The 12000-nt window shown below is 45.4% G+C and overlaps 1 protein-coding gene across 6 annotated transcripts in view; it reads right to left on the reverse strand.

Moving 5' to 3' along the window:
• Lmbr1 (limb development membrane protein 1) overlaps window positions 1–12000 on the reverse strand; it is a 180690-nt gene that overhangs the window by 123265 nt on the left and 45425 nt on the right. For 5 of the 6 annotated variants that reach the window (XM_029570476.1, XM_008847270.3, XM_029570479.1 and 2 more), the window contains one exon: window positions 1781–1920. The exons of the other annotated variant lie outside the window; for it this stretch is intronic. In XM_029570476.1, the coding sequence (XP_029426336.1) occupies window positions 1781–1920 (140 nt within the window). The remainder of the gene's footprint in view (window positions 1–1780; window positions 1921–12000) is intronic. 6 annotated transcript variants of the gene reach the window in all.

A 12000-nucleotide genomic window follows, 5' to 3' on the forward strand; every position in this document is an offset into this window, starting at 1 on the left:
GCACAGCGTGTACACGCACTGGATTAGCACAGCGTGTACACGCACTGGATTAGCACAGCGTGTACACGCACTGGATTAGCACAGCGTGTACACGCACTGGATTAGCACAGCGTGTACACGCACTGGATTAGCACAGCGTGTACACACACTGGATGATCAGCACAGCGTGTACACGCACTAGATGATCAGCACAGCGTGTACACGCACTGGATTAGCACAGCGTGTACACGCACTGGATTAGCACAGCGTGTACACGCACTGGATTAGCACAGCGTGTACACGCACTGGATTAGCACAGCGTGTACACGCACTGGATTAGCACAGCGTGTACACGCACTGGATTAGCACAGCGTGTACACGCACTGGATTAGCACAGCGTGTACACGCACTGTGTACATGCACTAGATGATTAGCACAGCGTGTACATGCACTGGATTAGCACAGCGTGTACATGCACTAGATGATTAGCACAGCGTGTACACGCACTGGATTAGCACAGCGTGTACACGCACTGGATTAGCACAGCGTATACACGCACTGGATTAGCACAGTGTGTACATGCACTGGATTAGCACAGCGTGTACACGCACTGGATTAGCACAGCGTGTACACGCACTAGATGATTAGCACAGCTACCACACACAAAGTGCCTAGTCCAAGCAAGGTGTCTTCTATTAGGGAGATTCCTAGACACAAGCCTGAAAGTTACTTACCATTCTAGTCAAGAAAGTAGAAACCTAAGTACAGGTAACACAGTGGCCTGCCCAAAGTCTGCTAGAAAGTTGCAATACAGATCACCTCACTTCAAAGCAACATACCTTTTGGTCAATATTGTCTTTTTTGTTTTTTTTTTTTTTTTTTTGGTTTTTTTGGAACAGGGTCTCCCTGTAGCCCCAGCTGTCCTGGAACTGACTATGTAGACCAGGCTAGCCTTGAACTCACAGAGATCCGCCGGCCTGTGTGCTGGGACTAAAGGCATGCGCCACCACGCCGAGCCTAGTCATTGTTTTTTAAATCACATTAAAATTTGAACTTGATGGTACTTTTATGCCCCCCCACCCCTTTCTATCAAAACAAAATTGTAACTGCAGCCTCTACTTTTCAGGTCTTCAGTGGAGACTGAGGTCTTCTGACATAACCAGATGAACTAGAAATTCTTTTCCTAAATATTTAAATGAAAATGTTTTAGCCAACAGGCTGGGCATGATGGTGCACACTTTTAATCCCAGCACTTGGGAGCAGAGGCAGGTGGATCTCTGTGAGTTTGAGGCCAGCCTGGTCTACACAGCAAGTTCCAGGCCAGCTGGGACTACAGGGAAATGCTGTCTCAAAAAGATCCTCCCCCAAAAAAATGAAAGAAAGAAAATTTTTTATCAAAATCATAGTACATAACCTGTCTGATGGTGTATGCCTGTAATCCCAGCATTTGAAGGCTGAAACAGGAGAACGTCCATGAGTTCAATGCCAGCCTGGACCATACAATGAGTTCCAGGCCAGCCTAGTCTATAGTGTGAGAAGCTATTTCAAAACACAAACGCATACACACATGCATACATATATACATGCAAAGATTATAGTATAAAAACTTCTTGGTTAAGCAAAAGAGCCATCTAAAAATTAGAATGGTAAGTAAAATCTGGGTTTCTGATTTTACTGATGACTTCAATAGCTTACTAGTAGAAGGTATAAATTAAGACAGAAACTAAGAAAAACCTAAAATTAGAGCATAGTAAAAAAAATTCAAGTATTAGTTGTAATCATATTAAACATATATACTGACCATGAATCAGGGAGCCATTGAGCCACTGAATATAGTAGTTTTGAGGAAAAACAAGCAGGATCTCATTGCTGATGATTGAGAAGGGTAAAAGCAAAACAGCCCCAGCTGACACTGCGAGAGTGAAGGTGCTCAGAAACAACCTGGGGAGAGAAGAGACAGCGTCACCAGGGTCTGGAAAGCAGCCAGCACGCAACAGCAAGGATATTACATCAGAAGCACACTCCCATCCATGCAGCTGGGAGACAAATGGCATGCATAAGGGCCTGAAAGTTCCACCAGGTGAACTCCCTAAAAAGCAATCCTGGAAGATCTGTATATTGAAGACTGAGTTCCATGCACACTTTTTATTATTTATTATTCATTTGTGTGTGCATGATGGAGGGCACAGGCTATGGCGTGTATGTAGGGGTCTGACGACAACTCTGTGGAGTCTGTTTTCTCCTTCCACCTTTACATGGGTTCTGATGTTTAACTTGGGTCTACAGGCTTGCACAGAAAGCACCATTACCCACTGAGCCATCTCACTGGCCTCTGATATCTCTTTAAACAAGTAAAAGTTAAATTATAGAAGTAAATGGTACACGAGTAGTAAGTAATACTATAATCATAATCAAATTTAAAACACTACTTTCACATTTTTTAAATAATATAGCTTCAAATATGAAAAATATCTAAATAAAATACCTAAAATATTAACCCCTACAAAACAAACTGAAGAAAGATACGGATAATCCACAGAAAGCATGCTCTCCATCCATGCCTGGAAATGCTAATATGTGATCAGGACAGGGGAGCTACTCCAAAATCACCACAGTTTATAGTAAGCCATAGAGAGTGCAATTACAGGACGTTCACCTCTCAGAAACACATTTCTGAAAAGGTTAAAATCTTTATAACAAATACCAAATTGTGGAAAAGACTCTTAAAAGAATAAATGGCAAATGAAACTTCATCAGCACTAAAGACAGAACCTAAATATTCATCCCACTGAAATTAACACTGAAAGAATGTAAAAATAACTTTATGAGGTATAAGAAAAAGCCACACTAAATGCCCCAATGGTCATTTAAGTTTAAGAACTTGGAGAGCAATGCCATCTTGTGGCAGCCAGAAGAAGTGCATGCCTACTTATCCACAAGCATCCTGGGTTCAGGAGATCAAGGGCCAATTTTTTTAACATAGATCAATGGCCTAAGCTACCCAGAGAGCAGAACTCTTCAAACAAAATCAGACACAGAAGCACTATGAATTGATCCTGCAGTATGGACAGCGCATGACATAGGAAAAGTATTCAGACAAGTGTTCTCCTGGAGTGGACCTGACCCCAGTCACCATCACTCCTGTCAATTCCAAGGCCAAATCCAAATGCTCAGCACCCAGGGCCTGCACAGTTCTCCCAGACCCTCTCAACAGGGCACATTTCAGACTACACTTGACTCCCCACCTGTTTCTTGGCCCTCAAACGGATGGCTAGGGTTCCAGCCTCGAGCATAAGCTACTCTCCCTCTGGTGCCCCCACACAAACACACACTACACAGTAAATATGCCCAATTGGCCAGACTGACCTCATATGTAACTTGTCTGTCAAGCGTCCTTCAATTGCTACCTTCCTGCTCCACTCAGTAAAATTAGCTCCTCTTTCCTCTCAGCTCCACAATACTTAGACCATACACCGGGCCAACAAAATTTCCAAATCAAATACTGTAACCAGTCATCTGACTAAAGGGGTTCACTTGTAAGACAAATAAAGCAGTGGAAATCACAAGCAGCCCAGAAAATCCAGAGTATACAACCACATTATAATGCTGCCCTTTCTACAGCTACTGTGATTACCATTATTAACACACTGCTCTGTCTACAGCTACTGTGATGGGCCTAAGCTACCCAGAGAGCAGAAAACTACTGCTGCCCACAAAAAAGCCACTCAAAGTTCAAATGGAGAGTTAACCCTAGCAGAGGGTCCTTAAAATAAGGCCCTAAGCTGAAAAAAATATAGTAGTCATTGCTTATGCAACCACAAAATGCACCCTTTCAGAATGGAAGGACAGTTTTAGAAATGTCACCTTCTAGAGTAATAAAAATAATTATACATCCAAAATACTGCACCTTTTGTGATTGTGGCAGTAGTAAAGTAAAAGCATTTTCTTGGCTATCTGACATTTGTTACTGTCTCCAAAATGTGTGAGAGCCTCACTTGGATGCTGATGTCACTAGTGCTGAGAAAGCCTCATCTATAAACTGAGGGGGACTATACAGTGAGACGCCTTCAATCACTTCAACCCTCACAAACCTGCTACACACTCCCAGGGAACACACAAGGCCAGGACCTCTAACCCTATTCGTGACCACTACCATTGGTTATTCCCAACCTCTTTACCATGGATCTACTGCCCCTCATTCCCAAAAAATGACGAATTCTCCTCTTTGCGAGCAGGAGCGTATGAACTCCCTCCACACCCGCCACCTGAAAGAGCTGCCTGGATACTCTGCTCTGCCCATACTCCCTGCCCTCTCCCCTGTTGTCCCCGAGGGTCTCGCCCCACTGACTGCTGCATTAAGCCTTCCATGTCATTTTTCCCTCACTCCTAACTCTCAAAGTGTAAATATTCTTGGGATTTCTGAAGTGAGACTCGCATAGCACATCTTTCCTTCTCTGTCAGTTCTCCCAGGCCACTGCAGTCAGATTTCTCCTGAAGGTGTTCATTGTGTACCCACCAGATACTTTACAGCTATGCCTAAACCTGCTCTTCTAGGGTATTTCAAGTAGACAAGCACTTCCTGCTTGAGCTTTCTGCTGTCTACTCCTCTGTGAAATGTGCCACTATTCCACCCTAAGTGTTGTGGTTTGAATCTGAAACATCAACACAGGCTCATGTTTTGAGGACTCAGTCCCTAGCTTGTGGCACTATTTTGAAAGCTGCCCTCCCTCCAGGAGGTGGGGCCTTAGATCACTAGGCTTCACCCACCTCCAGTTCTAGCCTGTACTCTCTACCTTATGGTCCTTCCCCAGATGACAAAACAGTGACATATACTGCCACCGCTGTGGACTGTGACTCTCTGAAATGGTGAGCAAAAATAAACCCTTCCTCTCGAAGAAGATTCTGCCAGGTATTTTGTCACAGTGACGAGAAAAGTAATGAACACCGTCTTTGTCTGGATAATCAGTAAACAAATGCATGCTGCATGAATTCAGCCCCAATCGCACACTCTGACCATGTTTTTTCCAGTGGGTGCGTCAATACCATGGAGCACCCAGTATGACCATCAGGATCACCTGGTGGGGATTCTGCTAGTACACATCTCACAGACTGACTTGGGAAGTCTCTTGGTTACACTCACTCACTAGACAGATATTTATAGACACTTGACTCAGGCAGAACTCTGCTGGGTATTTTACAACAGTGAGTAAAGCATTCACTTTTCCCATCACAGAGCTTCTTTTTTTAATATTTTATTTATTATTTTTACTTTATGTGTATGCGTGTATTGCCTACACGTAGGTAAGTGCACCCATGTCGTGCAATGCCCGCGGAAGAGGCCGTAGGATCCCCTGCACCTGGAGTTACAGACAGTTGTTAGCTGCCATGTAGGTGCTGGGATTTGAACCCAGGTCTTCTGCAAGAACAACCAGTGTTCTTAACCGCTGAGCCATCTCTCTAGCCCCCTTTCATAGAGTTTCTAAGACAGTGAGGGAATCCAATAATAAACAATGAAGTAAGATTGTAACTGTGTGATATATTAAAGGTAGTGAGTGCTACAAAAAAATAAAGCAGGTAAGGAACACTGGAGTGGTGATGGTAAGATAAACAGGCAGATTTTCAACATAGTACCAACAGGACTCCTGATGGAGCTGGAGAGAGGAATCAGAGGCAACTGGAGGGCTATGCACTTAAAGTAGAAGGTAAAGCTGATACCATCCTGTAAAGATGCAGGAGACAAGTTGAATGGGGACAGACTTCAACCTTAGACAGGTGTAACTGACAGCACACCAGGCAGAAATATCACAAGCTGCTGCTTTGTGCTTCTCTCTTCAGGCTACAGGTGACCTGGGAGTGCCATCTGCTCCTCTACTGACCCTGTCCTCCTGGTCACAGGTCAAGGCAATGTCTGCCAGGATGCTCTGTTCTCAAGATACTCTTCCCTTTAATTAGTAGTTTATGGGTAAGTTTGAAATGACAATAGTAACCTGTTCTTGTCAAATTTTGTATCTGTATGTCTACTAGTTTCCATTAGCATGTATCCAAGATTGTATCCAAGGTTGTATCTGAAGCTACAACCAGTGGCTTCAGATTCATTGTAATAATTATTTATTTTGATGCTCAAAGTGTCCCCAATTTGTTGTGAGACCCTTTCAAGGATTCTGCTTCCTTTTAACATATTTCTATCACTCTTAAAGCACTCACAATCTGTACAACTAAGACATACAAAATTAACCTTTCCTTACCCCAGCCTTGCTATTCACCTTTTAAGGAGTACTGGCTCTGTTTAGTGGAAAAACTCTACTTAAACACTACCTGGGCATTTACATAGAGTCACTGCTACTGGGAGGCTCCCACAGAGCTGGGGAGCATAGTATACGTTCTGTCTACACACACACACACACACACACACACACACACACACACACACACACACCTCAGTGCACTTTTATAACTCGTACGTTGGAAACCATGAGTTTACAATGGCACACCCCCATTTCTAAACTAACAACACGGTGGTCATTTTTGTTTCCTGCTTTGCCCTCAATTGTTGGTTCCTGATGTCTTTAACAAACTGAGCATCCCCACCATCCCAAGGAAACGATTTCCTATAATACTGATCCCAACTCTACAAGACATGACCTTCCTGTCTAAGTTAACTCCCTCCTCTGGACTCTCCCAACACTCAGACACCCTCCTTCCCCTCTCAGTTCGATACCCCACTCAGCTCCCTCAGCATAAAGACCTATTCACCTGTTGTGGCACACACATCCTCATGGAGGCCTTAACACCCTGAAGGCCAGCTTTCCTGGGTGCTTCACCTTCCTGAGCTCTGAGAGCACACCCACATCAGACCTCCCTCCAGGTCAGACATCCTTTAAAAGTAAGTTCACCAAACAGGAATTATATGTTTAAATCAACTAATCAAAATCAAACAAACACCTAACTCAAACTAGCTCCAAAATGTGTCACTTTGGTTGTAAAGAGCAAACCACAGAGTAGATAGAACAGTGCAGGATGAGGCACTTTAGGAGCAGAGGGCAAAGGTGACATCTAAAGGGTGCACAAGGCCAAAGTTTGGAGGTACATATCTATAGTCTCAGCACTGGGGAGGCTAAAGCAGGAGAACTAGGAGTTTGAGACCAGCCTGTTTCAAAAATAAAGGAAGCAACACAGGCCAAGGCACACAGACTAGGTCAGACCCTTCCTCTCAGGTGGCCTTCCTCCCGGCTCAAACTGCAAATCCACATGCTCTCAGCAATAGGCAGTCTGCACACATCTCCAGAGCACAGAAACAGTTCCGGGAAGGCTAACCCTTGTCCAGTTGCCATGCTGAGGTGGTGGGCAGTGGAGCCAGTTCTTGCACATCACAGGAGGAGCAGGACACAGCTGTGTTCTGAGGAGTGCACTTTTCCAAGTAGAAGATGAGAGAGAGGTATGTCCAAGTCTATTCATAAATGACTGGCCCGTGCATGGGTATTTTTGTTTGTTTGGTTTGGTTTGTCTGTGAGACTTTTTTTTTTTTATGCTAGGAGATGAGGGGGAGACCTTGGGAACTATGTGGGGACAAGGGGCCCAAGGTAGGAACAGGGAAAGTGTTGAGGGCCAGCCCCTACTGGGCAGGAAAGGCAGAATTATGACTGAATGCTCAGGGATGAGCAGCTGCTGGTAGTCCACAGGCAGGTGCCACTCCACAAGCACACGCAGTGAGACTTGATCAGTGACTAAGCCCTGCCATCGCACCAGCAGCTGCAAGCCTTCTGGCTTCACAGTCTTGTGGCCAGCATGGGTAGCAAACACCGCTAAGTCAATGCAAGGGTGCCATAAATACTTGTCTAGGAGTCTGATTTGTGTCCCTAAATGTCCTTCAGTGTGAGCCCATCCCCTGGGCCCACCAAGAGTACCATCCATGTAAGACGCTGTCTTTTCCCCTCCCAGCAGTCATCAACTGCCAAAAGTTCCTTAGGTTGAGCTGGGATTTCTTACCCACTTCCCCATGTCTATGTTGGGATTCTGTCTGGTTTGAGCTTACAAAACTATATTATATGAAAATCACAAAAATTCAATAAGAAAAAAAAGACGACGATGATCTTCAAGAGTATCAAGGTCATAAAAGTAAAGAAAGATGAAGCTGGGTATGGTGGCACACGCCTTTACTCCCGGCACTCAGGAGGTTGAGGCAGGCAGATCTCTGTGAGTTCAGGCCAGTTGAGACTACAGGGAGTCTCAAAAAGACCAAAAAAAAAAGTGATGATAAAAATATTGGTCCAAGTGAGGGATACTAAGGAGATGTGAGGACTAAATGCAATGCATGATTGTGACGTGGATCTATTTACAATAAATCACATTATGGGTACAACTGACAAAACTTGAAAAAAAAAAACTTTTCTAAGCGCTTTCCCACTATCTGAAGAGTCTTCTTCACCATGGGCATCTTAGCATAGAAGCCAGCATTCTGCAGTGACTAAATATAGTCTTGTAGGGCTCTTGGTGGTACCTGGGGCCTACAGTTCAGAGTTGATCGGAGGAAGCCTGGCTAGCACAGGCTCCAGGGACTCTGAAGGACTGTAATACCAGGTGGTAGGTGTGGCTCAAGAGACTGATGTGGTTGTTTGGCCTAGAATAAGTCAGGAGTACTAGAAACCAATTCTGGATTTGCTGGCTTGCCAGAAGCCCCCTCATCTCCTGAAGATTCTTCTGGCTCCCTTGCCTTCACAGCCTCATGGGATCCTACTGCCGCTGCCACCTCTGGAGGTTGAGGCTGCAGCTCCACAAAAGACGAAGAAGACATAGTGAAGAGCCAGTCCCATTCATGTGGTTCTGCAGCCCAGACCCAGGGCTCCATGTCCTGTGACCCACAACCCTCTTAGGGTCTTCAAGCCCAATGTGAGAGAAGTGGGATAGTGAGGGATACACACTGGGGGAGCAACCAGCCAAGGGCTGTGAGAAGAGCGGGGTCTCCTCCAACACTATGTCAGCTGCAAAGTAGCAAAGAGGAACTAAGGTCAAGGAATGATCTCTCAGATCCTGCAAAGGGCAACCACATAAGAAGCCCTGAAGGTGGGAGGTCTGCAAGTCAAACCAGGTCCCCTCACTGACTGTGGATGAAGAGATGCAACAAAGGTCAGGCTGAAGGAAAGAGAAGGGAATCAGCATTCCCAGGTGGTCTTTGGGAGGGGCAGCCCTGGTTCACTTTCTGCTGAAGTGCTGACGATCTCAGCTTTTGCCTCCTTTTGCCAGGGGCCAGTAGACCTGGAATCAGGGTTCAGCAGGCTCCAGCTTGTTGGGGAACCCTGCTGTTAAGGTTGGCTCCTTTCTCTGCAGGGGCTTCCTGCCTGACTTACCTGGAAAGTGCCATCAAGCACAGATGCTTGGCCTCATTTAAAACATGACCTTTGGCACAGTTACCTGGAGTAAAAACTACCCCCAGGTTTTTTCTATATGATAACTAGGCATTGCCCGGTAGTCGGATGACAGGAGCCTTCACTGCCACATGTAAATAAAGCATACTATGAGCACCTATCAGCTGAAGCATTGGCTACTGCCTCCACACTATATTTTCCCTAACCCCCACTGAATAAACGGAGCTGTTTCACTGAGTCTGGAGCTGTTTGTATCACTAAACCTGCCTCCCCAGAAGGGCTTTCTTCCGTCAGTGCTCACTGGCCATCCTGACCCCATTCGTCGCTTCTGCCCCCTTTGTCCTCGTGGACCAGTGGCCAACGACCCACGAGGGAAAGGAGAGACCCCACACCAGCTCAGGAAGGTGCAGCTCCAGGTTGTCCCATCTGCTGTCCCATAATGGAGGACTGCTCTACCTTCCATACTCACACTGTCTTCACCACTGAGTCTGGAGTCAGATGGAAGATTCCAGAGTACTCAGGAAGATGTTCTTCAGAGAGTCCCAAGCATCTGTCCCTCCCAGTGCCCACTGGCTGAGTCATGGGCCAATCTTCCAGGTGACCATGGTGAAAGTAGCACCAGTTTGTTCTTTTGCCTCTGAGCAGAAATAGATCTCAGGGCTCCATGAAGGCATTCAGGACCCTACAGTGCTCAGGGGGCTGGACACTTACCCTCGTTGCATGGGAACATCTGGCAGAAGCCTTTGCTTCCTACTCAGACTCTTGGAAGGTGTTTCAAGCACTCTGGCCTTGCCACAAGGTACGTGAATCCATTGTATTCAGTGTGCACTACATGAACATGGATATCGTCAGCTCACTGTCTGGACTATAGCCATCCCCCAAGCTCTCAGCCCCTGCCCCTCCTAACTGCCCCACACAGGCTTTAAGGAGTCTCGCCACCTTAAAGTATAGCACGTGCCCTTTGTCCCTAGAGGATTTCACTTGAAAGACAGTGGTCCTACGTTTACTTTGTGACTCATAGCAGCTTTTCTGTGTGAAGTGTATTGTTTAGACAGAAGAAGCATGACTACCCTAACTACTAAGAATAAAACTAAGACCCTCAATCCTAGAAACAAAATATCAAGCTTTAGGCCTAAGCTTTAAGGCCACAGAACAAGAATTTCTAAGGCTGGGAAGAAGGCTCAGTGGGTAAGAACACTTGCTGCACAAGTGTGGGGACCTGAGTTTGAGTCCCCAGAGACCATGGAAAAGTGAATACACAGTGTGAGCATCTGAATTCTCAGTTCTCCTACAGGGACAGGAGGCAGGAGGAGGAGAATCTCTGGGAACCAGGGTCAGCTAGCTTGGTACAGGCAGGGAAAACAAACAAAAGACAATTTCAACAAGGTAGAAGGCAAGAACCAACACCAAGGTGGTCCTCTGACTTCCACACTCGCACGCCCACATTCACACCTATAAATGCAATCTCTCTCTCTCCCTCCCTCCCTCCCTCCCCCCGCCCTCAGAATTTCCAGTATGAATTCGCACTGACTTTGTTTCTTATCCAACTCTAGGGCACTTAAAATAATTTCAATTACCAAATCTAGTAAAGAAGGATCCACTGATAATTTTCAATCAAAGCAAGCTTGTTTAAATCATTTATTAGGAGAAACTATTCTTTCATTGGAGTGAAAGTCATATTCCCTAAAGTTTACCATCTTGGGGTGAATAGTTCAGTGGCATTTAGTCCATTCACAATGCTGACCAACCACTTACTACCACCTTCCAGTTCCAAAACATTTCATCACAACATAAAATGCCATATCCAAGAAGCATCTGCTCTCATTCCCCTTTCCCCAGCCTGTGCATCCATCGATTTGCACATCTGTGTATGTCGCACAGATGAAATCATACACTCTTTGGCCTTTTCCAACTGACTTATTTTTCTTGCTTTTCAAAGTTCACCCACACTGCAGTAAGTGAGTATTTAATTTCTTTTATTACTGAATATTATTCTATGGTGTATGAACATGATTGTATGCATGTATGTGTAAATGCATGCATCTCTTTCCCTCCTTCCTCCCCATTCTTACCCATTCTTCTATCCTTTGCAAAAGATGCATAATCATGAAGAAAATCAGACAAGATGACTAGGCCTGGGGGTGAGGCCCCTAGATATCATTGATCCCCAACACCATAAAAATCAAAACAATAATAACTGGCCTGAAATCTTCAGAAGTGTTACAGTGGGAAAAGAAAGGGGAGCACTGAAGCAGAGTTCCCATCTGATAGGGATAAAGGGAAAGAGGGTCCTGTCACTATTATGGGCACCTGGGAACATCTAACCAGTCTGGGTGGGGACTGAGTGGCATTGAATCAATGACTGCATCATTATTTTAACAGCTGTGGCAGCTCCACAGGAGCATGCACAGTTCATTCTGTTACACATGAAGAAGGGTAGCACCTGCCCAAACAACTGAAGTGGAAAAGCCCTAGGTAGCCTACTTCTAACCTTCCTATTGATTTGAGATCTTTTTTTTTTTTTTTTTGGTTTTTTTGGGAACAGGGTCTCCCTGTAGCCCCAGCTGTCCTGGAACTCACTGTGTAGATCAGGCTGGCCTCAAACTCACAGAGATCCGCCTGCCTCTGCCTCCCAAGTGCTGGGATTAAAGGCGTGTGC

This window comes from Nannospalax galili, unplaced genomic scaffold (assembly GCF_000622305.1).
Source record: "Nannospalax galili isolate Female #2095 unplaced genomic scaffold, S.galili_v1.0 scaffold302, whole genome shotgun sequence".
NCBI classification, from domain to species: domain Eukaryota; kingdom Metazoa; phylum Chordata; class Mammalia; order Rodentia; family Spalacidae; genus Nannospalax; species Nannospalax galili.